Source organism: Peromyscus maniculatus, chromosome 23, assembly GCF_049852395.1.
Source record: "Peromyscus maniculatus bairdii isolate BWxNUB_F1_BW_parent chromosome 23, HU_Pman_BW_mat_3.1, whole genome shotgun sequence".
NCBI classification, from domain to species: domain Eukaryota; kingdom Metazoa; phylum Chordata; class Mammalia; order Rodentia; family Cricetidae; genus Peromyscus; species Peromyscus maniculatus.
In genome coordinates this window covers 15219746-15235973 of record NC_134874.1, presented here as the reverse complement: position 1 = coordinate 15235973, position 16228 = coordinate 15219746, and the positions used below count along the sequence as shown (strand labels likewise).

Genomic DNA, 16228 nt, shown 5'->3' with positions numbered 1-16228 from the left:
GGTTACTAAGCAAGTGCTGTACCACTGAGCCACACCACCAGCCCACAGAATGCTTTGTGTTTGCTTTGTGTTTGCTTTTTGAGACAAGATCACTCTCTAGCCCTGACTGTCCTGGAGCTTGCTCTGTAGATCAGACTGGCCTCAGGCTTGCAGAGATCCACCTTCCTCAGCCTCCTGAGTGCTGGGATCACTACACCCAACCTCACTGTGCTTTCTTTAAAACAGTGCTTTCAAAAACTTTGTACGACCAGAACTTTGTGTCTCTGTGATGAGAAAGTTTTAAATAGGCAGAAGAGGAGCACAGACATCAGTGTTGACGGCCAGGTGTGGTGGTGTGTCTGTAGTCCCAGCACACTGGCGGCCAAGGCAGGAAGATTTCAAGGTCAAGGCCAGCTTTAGAAACATAGCAAGACTGTGTATCAATAAACAGAAAGTTCTTTTTCCTCCCACCACCCCCTCGAGACAGGGTTTCTCTGTGTAACAGCCCTGTCTGGCCCGATACTCACTCTGTAGACCAGGCTGGCCTAGAACTCACAGAGATCTGCCCGCCTCTGCCTCTAGAGTGCTGGGATTGAAGGTATGGACCACCACTGTCTGGCTAATAAAAAAGTTCCTATGAAGTCAGTGACAACCTGAGAAATACAGTATTTAGTTTATGATGGTTTCATCGTAAGTAAAATCTTCCAGCTTGTCAAGTGTTAATGGACTTCAGCCAGTCAGTGAACTTAAGCTATGTGGGGAGCGGGGCAGTCTGTGTGTGTGTGTGTGTGTGTGTGTGTGTCTTAGTTTGCTTTCCTGTTGCTGTGATAAAGACCACAACCAAAAGCAACTCGGGGGAGAAAGGGTTTATTTGGCTTACAGGTTACAGTCCATCATTGAGGAAAGCCAGAGTAGGAACTTGAGGCAGAATCCAAACAGAGAGCAGTGAGGACCGCTGCTCACTGGCTCCCTCTCGGACTCAGGCTCAGCTCCCTTCCTTACACAGCGGATGACCACCTGCCCAGGGATGGTGCTGCCCATGGCGGGCTGCCACCCCCTACGTCAGTCAGCCATTAATAAAATGTCCCACAGACATGCCCTAGGCCACTGGGATGGGGCAGTTTCTCTGTTGGGTTCCCCTCTTCCCAGGCATGTCAAGGTTTGTCACGTTGACACAAAGGAACTGAGGGTGTCTATATACGCCAGTGAGTAGATGGGTTGATGGATGCACAGTCTGAATGTTCTTTCTCAGTTTTTCTGTCCTTTTAAATACACATCTTTGTAAAAAGTTAGTGTGCTAAGAGAATTTCTGTGTAGATTTATTCTCCTAAATCTTCACATGGTCATCATAGAGTATGTGTTGTATAGCTAGGTGGAGAATTAAAAACTGAGACAATTGAAGATGCCAAGCGCTGCCACCCATTAGACAATTGAAGTTAAAAATAGATGCACTCATGCATCGGCAAATGGATTCATACCCAGATGAGTGGATTCGGAATCCAGCCACGTCTGACAGCTTGCTAAGAAGAGTTTACCCAGCATAGACCTACTTAAATCTCAAAATTGCTTCCAAACCTTCTATGGCATAAAACTAGGATCTAGTGAGGAAGTAAAAATATGTTGAATAGCCATATGTAAAAGATAATAGTTCAGAATGTATGTTTAGGTTAATTTTAATAATGGGAAAATACCTAATAACGTCTACCTTATTGTGTTAGCATTTATGATATGAGTTAGCTGGCAGGCTGTGTTACGTTTTTATTTGCTTCTTTTAATTAACAATTAGCATTGTAGAAAGAATACCATCAAATAACTGCTGTTTACTCAGAAAAAAATTCCTGTGGGCATTTCACTTTCCGTTGTCCTAAAAATACCCTCGGGTTCACAGCAGCGCCTGACTCTGATGGACACTGGTGAATGCGACCACTGGATTTTTATTTTAGCAAGAGCGAAATAGATGAAAAGACCTGCGCCTCCTGAACAAAGTGCCTTGGCAGCCCATTAAGTCGCTGTCACCAGAGTGGGTTTTAGTGTCAATTATCTAACAGGAATTTTCCTAAAGATGAAGGCTATGCTGGCCACGTCATTTCTCACCTATTTTACGGCACCATTTGCTTTTGTGTGGGGTAGGGGTGGTAACAGAGTAGAGATAGTGTTTGTTGCGTATTTTAAAATGTCATAATTGTGGTCAGCCAATCTCTTTTTGGCCCTCCTTCATGTAGCTAACGCGGTCCCTTGTTATTATAGATCTTATCAGGCACGTGACCCAGATCTATTTTCCCCAGTGCTGCGAAGCTGTTGTCTCCCACAGTTTCCTTGCTTGTCTTGTTTCTATGGTAACCCTGCACTCACTGTCCTTGCAGAGAAACCCTAAAGCAGGCAGCCGCTGAGAAGTCCCAGCAGCTTTCAGCACTGCAAGAAGAGAACGTCAAACTTGCCGAGGAACTGGGGAGAACGCGGGACGAAGTCACAAATCATCAAAAGGTCAGTGGACCTTCAGTGGGGGGTTGAGATCTGGGGTGCTGGCATCTGCTGTGCTTGCAGCGTTCCTAGAGGCTACTCAGATTTGCTCTGTGTGACTGGGTTGTTTCAAATGGGATGGCTTGTTTACCTGTGTTACACGGCTCCTTGCTTTCAGGGAGGCACACTGCTATAGAATGTAGGGTCGCAGTGAATTGACGGTTCCACTCTCACACCACACACACACCAGCAGCACCAGCACCAGACCTTACAAGCAACGAGAAAAGGTCCTTCCTAGATTAGTCTTCTGGCAGTGCACTTAAATTCAAAGAATCAAACATCTCCCTACCGCAACTTTGATTCCAAATTTATTTTTCCTTAAGGCTTTTCCCCCTATTTTGCTGAAATTGGTCTTGAGGATATGGATTCTAAGAATATGGTTTTGGTGTGAAGTTACCGGTTGGTCTTGGTAGTAATTTCCCAATAGACTTGTGAATATGTGTGCGTGTTGATTTGTGGAATGTGCGTCCTAACTAGAGTGCATCACAGCCTGCTTGCTGAGATCTGCGTCGCTGAGGTTTCTGACAGAAGTTACTTACACATGGGACCAGAGCTGATTGTAAATGATGCTGTGTTCTGCTTTGAATTCTTCTCTGACATTGAATCAGCATGCTAGTCACATCTGACCCCCAGGGCAGCCGCTGTGATTTTTAACCGTTTATGCTTGCTCTGCCCTGCAAAGGGAAAGATCTGGTACATTTTGCAAGCCTTGGCTCTGATTAGCTGGAGTAGTTTAGGGTCAGTGCATTTCATTGTCACCACGATGGTGCAGTGTGGGGGAAAACCCCTCATTTTATTCTTTCTGTGTTTTCAGGGCAGGGGATCCCTGGTTGGCCTGGAACTCACCAGGTAGCACAGGTTGGCTGCAAACTCAGAGAAAGCCTCCTGCTTCTACCTCCTGAGGATTGGGGAAGTCACCATGTCCACAGTTTATTTCACACTTTAAGATTTTTAATTAGAAGCCAGGCGGTGGTGCCGCACGCCTTGAGTCCCAGCACTCGGGGGACAGAGGCTCATGGATCTCTGTGAGTTCGAGGCCAGCCTGGTCTACAGAGTGAGTTCCAGGACAGCCAGGACAGTTTGACAGAGAAACCCTGTCTCGAAAAACAAACAAAACAAAACAAACAAAAAAGATTTTTATTATAGCTGTCCCCACTCTGCTCATTTCGTGAAGAAAATGCTGCAGTCTCCCAGCTCTGAGAGATGTTGCCGGGTGCTGCAGGTGGACACAGCTGACAGCTGTGTGATGGGTCCCCAGATGACAGGGTGATCTGGGAGGGGTGCCCTTACCCTTGTGTAGCAGAAGACAGAAGCCCAGAGAAGATAGTGACTTGTTGAGATTCTCTGGCAAGCAGGGTCACAGTGTTTGTCCTCGTGTTTGGCTTGGAACAGAATCAAAGGGCACTGACTTAAGCGGGGTCACTGCACTCTGCTTTGATCCGCTCGTGAGAAATTTGAGTTTATGAAAAGTAGAAACCCCTTTGACCTGAAGAAGATTTTCTTTTCTGTTATTGCTGGGATGTTGAATACCAGGGTGTCACTAGTACTTGGAGAGAAGGATTTTGCTTAAGTGCTCAGTCTATCTCGTTGGCTTTTCCCTCCCTCCCTCTCTCCCTCCCTCCCTCCCTCCCTCCCTTCCTTATCTTTTCTTTTTGATTTTTCCACATTTCTTTGAACAGCTGTGGTAGAGACTGTGGAGTCCATCTGTAGAATGAGCAGGGAGGTGGCCCTGTCCTCTTATGCTGTGATCTGAACTGGACTAGTTATATTCCTTGTGTCTTACTCAGCTGGAGGGGGCTGAGGAGACCTCCTGACTCTTGACTGAGTTTTCAAAGCTCTTGACTTAGCTTTCTACTGAAAAGATTTTGTGCTTCATGATTGAAAACTCATTTTGCCGGGTGTTAGAAAATAGCAGCTACAGCTATGAAAGAAACTTCCTTTTAAAGAGTGGGAGCAGGAGGGGGCTGGAGAGATGGCTCAGGGGTTAAGAGCACTGGCTACTCCTCCAGAGGTCCTGAGTTCAATTCCCAGCAACCACATGGTGGCTCATAACCATCTATCATCAGATCCATCTTCTGGCCTGCAGGCAGAACACTGTATACATAATAAATAAATAAATCTTAAAAAAAAAAAAAAAAAAGAGTGGGAGCAGGGACTGGTGGATGAGCCTGTCATCACAGCACTAGGGAAACAGAAGAAGGAGGGTCAGGAGTTCAAGGCCAGCCTTGGCTACACCGAGTTTGAAAGCACCCAGGCTGCAGCAGCCAGTTCAAGGCTGATGTGGGCCACATGAGAGACCTTTCCTTTAAAAACAAACAACTAAAACATTAGTCATTGTGTCACTTTTAGATTGTTGTTTGTTTTTTATTCAGAAAAGAAGTACATGTCAACTAAAACATGATAGCTCGGTAATGGACACTTTCCTTGTTTTTCAATTAGGAATCAAACCTAGGGCCTTATGCATATAAGGCAGGCACTATACCAACTGAGCTATATCCTCATCTCTGATTATGGAGATTATTAAAAGTGATACTAACCAGTGGTGGCGCACACCTTTAATCCCAACACTCAGAAGGCAGAGTTCTGAGTTTGAGGCCTGCCTGGTCTACAGAGCGAGTTCCAAAACAGCCAGGGCTACACAAAGAAACCCTGTCTTGAAAAACCAAAAATAAATAAAATAAGGTAAAAAATGAAAATGATAATAATAACTAAGAAAGATTACATATAGATCATTCTTGTCTTGATATGTACACTCGGAAAGAATGGAGAAAACCACCCACTTAAAATAACCTACCTGCGTGTGGTAGCTCACACCTGTAACCCTGTAACTGTAATCCTAGTACTTGAGAGGTTGAAGCAGGAGGTTTGCAAGTTTGAGGCCAGCCTGAACTATACAGCAAGACCCTCTCTCAGTAATCTATTCATCCACCCATGCATGTATACATGCATACATACGTTCAAGTATACATATATAAAATAGTTTATAATCAACCTTATGCTTTTGTGGCATCCTAACCTTCCTCTGAAACTGAGAGTCTTAGGGGTGAGGAAGCAGAGGCTCGGAAGTGACAGCTAGCTGGGGATGCACCCCATTGGGAAGGAGATGTGAAATAGTAACTATGGCTTAGGACTCTTCCCTGCTGCTGCCCTGCTGAGGATGGAACCTCTTTCCTTCTCTAGTAACCGCTGTTTTAAAGGCTTGAAACAAAATTGTGAGTCAGGAATATGGGGTAGGTGGGGCCGAACAGTATCGTACAAATGTATTTGCAGGCTGGGATGTTGCTCAGTGGCAGGGCAACCCCTCAAATACAGGATGCTCTGGGTTAAAGCCCAGCACCACAGTGTTGATGTGGGGGTGCACTCTGAACTTTGCTGGTATATTATTTTTCCTTTTTCAAATGTTTATTTGCTTATAAATCCCAAGACACCCCAACATATGTCTGCATACTAAGGCTCTCACTGGGGAGTCCCTGGGGAGGAAGCTCTACTTCCCCTGGGAAGAGCCTTTACTTGAGGACTGTTTACTTCCTGCTTGTCCTTTTCCTATTACCAGGACGAATCATTGTCGGAAGTTTCAAACCCTGTTCTTCAAGACAAGGCTGTTTATTGAATTAGAGGACTGCCTCCCTGCCTCCCTGTGACAGTGGTTTTGTTTATTCTCTTTAAAAAGGCAGTGAAGAAATTCAAAAGCTGGGTACAGTGGTGCATGCTTATGATCATAGCACTGGGGATGTGGAGGCAGGAAGGTCAGGAGCTCAAGGTCATCCTCCTGTGTATAGTGAGTTCAAGGTCAGCCTGGGCTACGTGAGACCCTGTCTCAACAAACCAGGAAGTGGGGAGGGAGAAAATGGTGGGAGAAGATAATGAGGGGGACTTGACTGTGGGTATGGAGGGCGCTGGAAGTGGCTCTTCCTTAGAGATCCTGTTTGCTTGGCCTGCCGTGGTGTGAAGGGGAATCCTAACATGGAAGGACCCTTTGCTTGCCTACAGTCCCCTGCAGAGAAGCCTGCTTGGTCAGAAACAGAGTCCCCGCGCCTGTCTGCTGCTTGCGCGGCCAAGTGCTAGCTGTTAGGAAGCTTTCTCCAACTAAAATCCTTACTTTATAAGACAAAGAGGGCTAAAGAGATGGCCCAGCAGTCTAGAGCACTCGGTGTTGCACAGGTTCAGTTCCCAGTGCCCACATGGTGGCTAGGAGCGACCCACCGCTCCAGTTCCAGGAGACCGGATGCTCTCTTCTGCCCTCTGTGGGCACCAGGCGTGAGTGTGGTGCACAGGCATGCATGCAGACCAAATCTCGTATATATATAAAAGAAATGAATCTCACATTTAAAAATTATTACATTTATTTATTATTTGTGTGTGGATTCACACATGTCACAGCCCATGTAGAGGTCAAAGGTCAATTTGAGGGAGTCCATTATATTCTGTCATCAGGTGTCAGGCTTGGTGGCAAGTGCCTTTACTCCCTAGCCATCTTCCAACCCTAAAGTTAAGTCGTCTTTTTTGTGTAAGATTTTTCATTTTAAGTGAGAAGAGGGCCAACAACCAGGGCCAGTCGGGATTGCGAGTGGCCAGAGTGTTTATCTGGCAACAGTGTGCAAAGTGCATTAGCTTTTAAGCTTTTAAAATTATTGTCATTATTATTTGCCTGTGCATAACAATATTATCATATGTGAATGTGTGTATGTGTGATTGCAAGTGTGTATCCCGTAGCACACACACATGGAGGTCAGAGGACACTCTGGTCAAGTCTTTCCTTCCACCTTTATGAGGACTCCAGGGGTGAAGCCCGGGTTGCCAGGCTTACACAGCAAGCTCTCACCCTGTGAGCCATCTCACCAGCCCCATGTTGTCTTTTAAAACAGAATATGTTAGGCAGAACCAAAAGAAAATGTCTGGTTTAGCAATCTGACGGTAGACATGACTCGGGAGTTATGACTGTTAACGCAACAGCATGGGCAGTTTGTGCTCACAGCAAGTTTTCTGCCTGATGCCCTGGGTGATTTCTTGTTGTTCCATGTTTGTGCGTGTATTTCAGTTCCTATTTTAAACATTTTAGTGTGCAGTGTGGTGATGTTTAATTTTATAGTGCCCATGTTGTGCAATCACTACCTCTGTCTAGTTCCAAAACAGATTTAAAACTTTAGGGGGGCCAGGTGGTGGTGCACTCATTTAATCCCAGCACTCAGAAGGCAGAGGCAGGTGAATCTTAATAAGTATGAGGACAGCCTGGTCTACAGAGCGAGATTCAGGACAGGTAGTGTAAGGATTTGATCCTTAATTACATCATCAGCCTTCGCCAGCTTCCCAGCCTAAAAAGAGGGTGAGCCCTTTGTGGGCCCTCTGTCCCCTCTCCTCTCTGCTCCTTCCTCCCGTCGGCTCCCCTCTCTCCCTCCCCCCCTTTTGTGTCTCTCTGTCTCTGTTTCTGTCTCTCTCTCCCTCTCCCCCCCCCCCAATAAAGCTCTAAAAAGGTAACCATGGCTATGATTCTTTTAATCAGCACGCTGCTCCGATGCTGCTGTGGGCGGCGACCAGCCACGAGGGGCAACGCCGCGGCATAACTAACAGCTAGGGCTAAAACAGAGAAACCCTGTCTCAAAAAACAACAACAAACCCCAAAACTTTAGGGGGGAAACTGCGTGCCCATTTTAAGCAGTCACTCCCATGCCCTCCTCCTGGCCCTGGAAACCACCCTTCTTTCTAAGGGTTTGTCTGTGCTGTACATCACATACCACTGGAATCAAATACTGCACGTCTTCTTCATTTAACATCATGATTTCAGGAGGGGGTAATTATTTTTCATTACTGAATTTTACTCCCTCCAATAGACATCTATTGATGTTTATTTACCCATTTTGTTGGATGCTATATGCATTCTTTCTCCGTTCATACCTGTCCTTTGAGGTCTGCAGCCCTGCCTATGGTAGCTACCTCTGAATACCACCTCAGATGTTCTGTAAGATGGGAACTCCCTTTTCTCCTCAATAGTAAGTCTAAAACATGGTCCACACTGAGACCCTAATTCCCCTCCCTCCCTCCTTCCACCCCCCTTCTTCCTCCCTTCCTTCCTTCCTTCCTTCCTTCCTTCCTTCCTTCCTTCCTTCCTTCCTTCCTTCCTTCTTCCTTCCTTTTCTTTCTTCTTCAAATCAGGGTTTCTCTATGTAGCCCTGTCTGTCCTGGAACTCACTCCATAGACCAGGCTGGCCTCCAACTCATAGATCCATCTGCCCCCGCCTTCCAAGAGCTAGGATTAAAGCTGTGCACCCCCACTGCTTGGCTTGATAAGCTCTTGATCCCTTCACCTGGGATTTGCTGTGTGTGGGTGGTGGGAGCACTGAGACCGAATTCAGGCAGTCACATAAATGGAAAGTGTACAGAGCATTATTTTCTTTTCATAGGGTATTCTAAAAATAATGGCGTGAGTTCTACAGTACAGGAAGGCATCTCAGATGGTCAGTGTTGAGAGATGTCTGATTTATCAGTTGAGATGTCTGTTTTATCATCTCCTCACATGTATTCAGAACAACAAGAGAGAAAGTTCATCTATATATAGTAATGTGCGGTCTTCAATAGAAGTGAACACCTGGAGGCCACCTTTGAGATGAACGTCTGCTTTATCATTTGCAGGCCTCCTCACATGTATTCCATCTTACAAAGACAGCAGGTACGCCGAGCTGTCACCATGGAGACAGCAGCTTTTCCCCAGCGGTAGTTGCGAAATGAGGCTATGGCTTGACAAGGATAAGACGGGTCAATAGCTGTACTGTGAAAAGTCCTTTCTGAGCGAAGTTATGGCAGAAAATGTACAAAAACCTGGTTTGACATCTAAATTGATCCAGGAGAATTTGCCTGCCTTTTCAGTCCGCCTAAAGTCATAGACATGGATTAGCAAAGGAAAGCTAATTTAAGGCTGTTATGCGTTATTTTGTAACAATAGTGAACAGCAGCCATGAGAATTTTAACTAGGCTCAGGGAACACTAGAGAACAGGGCTGTTATAAGCTGGATCACAGGGTCTCTCCTTCTGGTGTCACATGAATATGAGCTGCTGTTGCTGCTGTTCTTCTCTTGTTTGAGACAGGGTCCCACGTAGCACAGGCTGGCCTCAAACTCTAACGTGGCTGAGGCCAGCTTTGAACTCTTAATCTTCGTGCGTCTACCTCCCAAGCGGTCTGGAGACAGTTGTGTGCCACTGCACCAACTAAAACCACGGCTGCTTGAACCGTCAACTCGTGACCTCTTTTTGCCTGAGAAATATTTCTATGGCCGTCAGGTACATAGGCATATAAAGTAAGTGTACCAACTAAACATTTACTGATAATCATAAGTTTATTGTAAAATAGTTCTTTGAGTTATTAAAGCTGAAAGAAAATTTGTATACTAATAATGGATGAATGTTTTATATTGCAGAATGTAGGATATCTTCAACACTTTTAAGAGTTGATCAATATTTTTACTTTACCTTTACTCCCAGCACTTGGAAAGTAGAAGCAGGTGAATCTCGGTGAGTTTGAGGCCAGCCAAAGTCTCTACATAGTGAGTTCTAAGCCAACCAGAGCTCCATAGTATAAGACGTTGTCTCAAAACAAACAAACAAACAACAAACAACAATTTTATAACTGTCAAGGCTGAGAACAGTGCGTCACATAAACATGTACTACAAAATGGCAGAAGTATGTTTAGAGCCATTTCAGAAATGCTGGAAGTTCTGTCCTAATCCAAGTCAAAATTAATATTTTGTTATTGTGTTGTTGTATTTTTTAAAAAATTGTGCATGTGGATGACGTGTGTGGGTGCCAATGAGCCCCATACACATCATCACTCACAATTATAATAAAAGTTAGTATTGAAACTCAAGAATTTAGAAAGAAGTTTTTAAGTGCCTAGGCAGAAAAAGCAAATTCCTACAAAAACTATTAAGACAAAAATCTTAAAATGAAAGGAAAAGTATCGGCTGAGAACACCTCAAGACCAAGTTCTCAGCCCAAAGGAGATTTATTTGCCAGGGAGGGACAGACTGCAGGAACAACAGACAAAGACAGGAGATGGAGGACAAGGGAGAAGGAGAAGGGACAGGGGGACCGGGGATTTGTCCCTGAATGGCAGGAGGACTGCCCCGGATAGAGAGGAGACAGACATGGCACATAGGAAAAACGGCAGTTTATAAAGGTACAAGGGGAAGCCCCATGTTAGGATGAGGTGTTTAATTTTTTTTTTTTTTTTTGTTTTTTTGTTTTGTTTTTTTTTTTGTTTTTTTTGAGACAGGGTTTCTCTGTGTAGCTTTGCGCCTTTCCTGGAGCTCACTTGGTAGCCCAGGCTGGCCTCGAACTCACAGAGATCCGCCTGGCTCTGCCTCCCGAGTGCTGGGATTAAAGGCGTGCGCCACCAACGCCTGGCGAGGTGTTTAATTTTAATTGGGCATGTTAATTAGGTGAGCGAAAGGGAGCCTTTGACTCCTGATGGTCGGCCTCGGGAGGAGGAAGTGGTCAGATAAGGGAGTAGACCTTGATGGCTGGCTTGGGGAATGAGGGAAGAAGGGCAAGGCCTGCCAGACCAGGGCTGGCCATGCTTGAGCTGGCCAGAGTCTCCTCATAAGCCGGGCCGTGGTGGTGGCGCACGCCTTTCATCCCAGCACTCGGGAGGCAGAGGCAGGCGGATCTCTGTGAGTTCGAGGCCAGCCCGGTCTACAGAATGAGTTCCAGGACAGCCAGGACTACACAAGAAACCCTGTCTTGGAAATCCAAAAAGGAAAACAAAAACCCTAAGACAGCCAGAGAGCTGGCTCATCTGGTAAAGGACTAAACCATGCACACAAGCCTTACAACCCGAGTTAGATTTCCAGTCCTCATGTAAGGTTACCTGAGGCAGGGCGTGGTCATTCACGTGTAATCCAAGCTGCGTGAATGCCAGGACAATCTGGTCTACTATCATAGTGAGTTCCCAGCCAGGTAGGACTGCAGAGAGAGACCCTGTCTGAATAACAACAAAACACAAACACACAAACTACTGGGGTGGTGCGCATCCAGAGCTTGTAAGGCAGGATGGGGGTGGAGACAAGAGCTGCCCAGGGGCTCCCGGGCCAGCTGGCCTGGAGTACTCAGTGCAGTGCTGCAGCAGGAGAGACCCTGCCCGCCTCAGTGCAGTGGCCGGCAAAGACCGGCTCCCAGCAGTCTGCTGGCCTCTGCAGACACGCGCCCAAGCACTTGCACGCGCCAACTAAAATGAAAACGGCCTGTCCATCCCCAGGCCATTCAGCTGATGATATTTGGAGTTGTCTCTGAGTGACAGCATTAAGGGATGTTTTCCTCCTTTTGACTTTGTTTCTATACAGTATTGTAAAATCTCTTTAAAAAGAGTGTGTTTTCAAAACAAAACAATGAAGTTAATTATTCTTTGAGAAATGGTAATTTTGTATGCAGTGTGGCCCCTGAGGCCAGCAACCTCTGCTGTTTGGAGAGTCTTTCCTTCACTCGTCAGGCATTGCATTAGTTCATCTACTCACGGTCTTCCCTGAGCAGACACATTTGAAGTTTCTTTCCTGAGATCTCCCTCTAGACTTCTTCAGCCTCCTGCTCACCTCTAGCTTTTGAGGGACATTTTAGAGGGCTGTTCCCTGGACCTGATGGGTGTCTCAGCTGTGAATGGCTGCCAAGGCGTTAGGGCTGAAGGGACAGTTCTTTTCTACTTTGCCTGTGCAGGGAAGGATATTTGCGGCTGGTCAGGCTATGGCAGAGCTCCTAGGGGACCGAGGGAAAATAGCTAGCTATCTTCACCGGGACTGAGACGATATGTGTACGTATTGTCCCGAGTCCCCTCAGTCCTCTCACCCTGTGGCCACACAGCAGCATTCTTTGGCCAGGCTGTGGTAGCTGCGAATGTATGGGTCTGAGAGGGCAGCTGTGTGTATGTATTCCTATAAACTCAAACCAGCTGTTAAGACATGCTGTCTCCTCATGAATCTCTTGAGAGCTTATGCAACTTGAATTGGTAACGGAATGTGTATCACTGTTGCAGGCCCGCTTCCCTGGGCAGCAGGGTTGAGGGGACGTGTGGTGTACAGTGTTTATGAGTGGAGCCCTCAGCAGCATCTATAAAAAGAGAAGGAAGCTGTCCTGCCAGCCTGAGGGTAGCCTTGACTCACTCTACTGGCGTGCTAGAGTTGGGGTGCTAGAGTTCAGCCCCAAATTTCACTGAAATGTCTCGGGTTTTTTTTTTTTTCCTTTTTCTTTCTTTCCTTGTTTTAAAGTTACATTTTATTTGTTGGGGTGGAGGGCATGTGTATGCCACTGAACACATATGAACAGATTGTACCACATGGGTCCCCGTGATTAAACTCAAGTTATCAGGTTGGCAGCAAGAGCCTCTACCCGTGGAGTCATCTCAATAGCCCACAGTCTTTTTTTTTTTTTAATTTATTTATTTATTATTTACACAGTCTTCTGCTTGCACATATGCCTGCAGGCCAGAAAAGGGCACCAGATCTCATTACAGATGGTTGTGAGCCACCATGTGAGTGCTGGGAATTGAACTCAGGACCTCTGGAAGAGCAGTCAGTGCTCTTAACCTCTGAGCCATCTCTTCAGCCTCTAGCCCACAGTCTTTATATTCTCCGTTGATGGGTCCCTGGGTGAGATCTGTCCTAGGAAAGGGTGTGGCCCTGTGGAGGTGGCTCCTAGAAACTGGTACCAGTTCTGCCTTGAGAGGGCCCCACAGCATCACCTCCTCCCTCTACCATTCCCCTTTCGTCTCTGCAAGCCGGTTGTCACAGGCAGACCCACTGGATCTTTCCTTTTTCATATGCTCTTCCAAGAGCAGAAGTCTGTCTGTCTGTGTGTGGGAGGCGAGACAAGAAATCCTCAGACACGGAGAATGTGTTTTGTGCTGTCAAGGCAGAGTTGCTATTTTGGACCTCAGAACCCTCACTCGGAGAAGAGACTGAAATAGGCCAAGTGAACCACCTCACTGGGGAAACTGGTGGAAAAAGATTCAGCTTAGACTCTCAGCGGGGAGCTCATCCTGTGAGAAGCTGGGCTTCCAAGTGTGTTACTATCCTACTCACGGAGAGGAGAGCGCAGCATCCTGTCGTTCCCTCCCTCTAGTTACTGGGCACCTCCTGCGTGTGTTTTCAGTTACAGCAGGAAGCAGAATGGAAAGCCCTGCCTGCCCCTTGTGATTCAAGTGTCCGTACTGGACCTATGAAATCGGAGTTGATGTTGGCCCTGAGTTTGTCCTTGGCCTTTATTTCACTCAAGCTTGGATAGCTTAGTTTAAGTGATGGGCTGAAAGGTACGCAACGTACCCAGTACACTGTTTCGTTCATTTGCCTCGCCTTCCCCACCTCTTGTTTGTTTTTTTTTTTTTGGTTTTTAAAGGTTTATTTATTTTTATTTGATATGTATGGGTATTTTGCCTGAGTATATATCATGTGGTGCCTATGGAGGCCAGAGGGCATTGAATCCTCCGGAACTGGAGTTACAGGCAGTTGTGAGCCACCACGTGGGTGCTGGGAACTGAACCCGGGTTCCCTACAAGAGCAGCCAGTGCTCCTAACTGCTGAGCGTCTCCAGCTCCCTCTGTGGTTTTTCAGGGGAGCTGCTGGACACTCTTCTGCTCTAGTGTTCCCAAACCGTGACCATTTGGGTACAGCCTTCATTGCAGGCTTCCTCACAATAAGAACCTCCCATCTCTTCTCCGGTCTTCCTTTTTAGGCTTTAATGATAAAACATGTCAAGCATGTGCAGTGCGAGGAGCACCCCTCCTGTGCTCCTGCATCGGATGCCCCTCGTGATGAGTTCTTGGCCGCTCTTGTCTCAGCAATTCTCCGCACACCTTCTGCAGTTTTTCCTGAGTGTTTTTTGTTTTTGAACAGCGTCTTGCCATGCACCCAGACTGATCTCAAACTCTCTGTTTGCCTGCCTCCTGAGTTTGGAGATTATAAACCTAGACTACTATGCCTGGATACCCTAAATTGCTAGATTTAGTTTGGTTTTTGTTTTTTTTTTTTGAGACAGGGCTCTTTGTATAAACTGGTTTCAAGCTTCCAATCCTCATTCTTCTGTGACTGCTGGGGTTATAGGTGTATGCCACCATTCCTGGTTCCTTGAGTATTACTTTAAAGCGAATTTATAATTTTTCTTTTCCTTTCATTTTTTTGTTTTTGTTTTAGAACTGGTTTACTATATTACTCAGGCTGGTCTTTAACAGGGCTTAAATGATCCTCCTGCCTCAGCCTCCTGAGTGACTGGTACTACAGTACTAACATGCCTGGCTTATAAAGACTTTTTTTTATCTGAAAAAAATTAATCATTACTATTCCTTATAAGTTGAAGTGTTATTTTTAAGGTCAACATATCATACATGTAGCTAGGGATGGCGGTGCATGCCTGTGATCCAGCCAGCCTTCAGGAGGCTGAAGCAAGAGAAAAAGAGCACCGGTTTGAAGCCAGTCTGAGCTGCATATCAGGACCCTGTCTCATGACCTCCCCCATCTGTCTGTCTCTCTCGTGTCTGTAACATGAACCAGTATAGAAAAGTGCAATTTAGAAATGATTCCTCCTCCCATTGGGTTTCATTGAGGAAACATCGTACATGACTTGGTGTGTCTTTTCTTATGGTTATTTATATGTATAACAGCATTTACAAATGGGTAGATGCAGACACAGTTTTTTATTATTTTCTACAAAAATTATATTGTTAAAAAAATGAATATTCTGATTCTCAGGCCTATCAGGAAGGGGTGAACCATCAGATCAAAAGCAATTTTTAAGTAGTCACTGCTTGAGAGAAGCCGGTGGGATCGACCACCCTGGAGTGGATCGTATGAAGGAGCGGTGGACCTCTGTGGATGGACTTGCTATCAACTGAACTCTCTCTGTTTTTGTTTTTCAGCTGGAAGAAGAAAGATCTGTACTCAATAATCAGTTGTTAGAAATGAAAAAGAGGTAGGCTCCCTGTTTGTTTACTGATGTGTGTGTGTTTAACAAGCTTCAGAACATGCTGTGTGCGCTAGCTCGTAGAAAACAGTCAACTTCTTAAATTCAGAAAATGGCATTGTGGTATTTAGTGCTTGCAGTTGACAAGTTATGAAGATCCGTCTGTGCTGGTTTCAGAAATTTAAAATTCTAAGCCATTTTCAACTGCATCTACTCAGAACTACTTTACTAAATTCAGACGGCCTCATGTCAATGGTTTTAGTAATGAACATTATGATAATTGTATATATAGTAATCACTTTAGATACAGTACTGATTTTAATTATGGGAAAGCTTGATTTTTTTTAATAAGTAATACCATTTTGTTTCTATTATTCATTATCCCTCCATAATATTTTATAACTTTCCAAGCTCTTTTGAGTAGAGATAAATGGGGTCCATAGAAATGAAATATTTAGGCCAGGTCAGGATAAAATATACCTATAATTCTAGCACTCAGGAGGCTGGGACTGGAGGATCATAAATTTGAATTCAACTTATGCTACATTGCAAAATCCTGCTTTAAAAAATTAAAAGCTAGGCAGTGGTAAAGCATGCCTTTAATGCCAGCACTTGTGAGGCAGAGGCAGGTGGATCTCAGAGTTCAAGGCCAGCCTGGTCTACAGAGTGAGTTCCAGGACAGCCAGGGCTATATAATAAGACCCCGTCACAAATAAATAATTAACTAGTTAAGTAATTAAAGTAAAGTAGGGATTAAGAATATAACCTAGCAATAGAGAGCTTGCTTTACATGTATGA

General features: G+C 45.4%; 1 protein-coding gene across 34 annotated transcripts in view; it reads left to right on the top strand.

Annotated features, from left to right (window-relative positions):
* Clip1 (CAP-Gly domain containing linker protein 1) overlaps nucleotides 1-16228 on the top strand; it is a 118183-nt gene that overhangs the window by 89264 nt on the left and 12691 nt on the right. For all 34 annotated transcript variants that reach the window (XM_076560054.1, XM_076560051.1, XM_076560047.1 and 31 more), the window contains 2 exons: nucleotides 2343-2463; nucleotides 15387-15439. In XM_076560054.1, the coding sequence (XP_076416169.1) occupies nucleotides 2343-2463; nucleotides 15387-15439 (174 nt within the window). The remainder of the gene's footprint in view (nucleotides 1-2342; nucleotides 2464-15386; nucleotides 15440-16228) is intronic.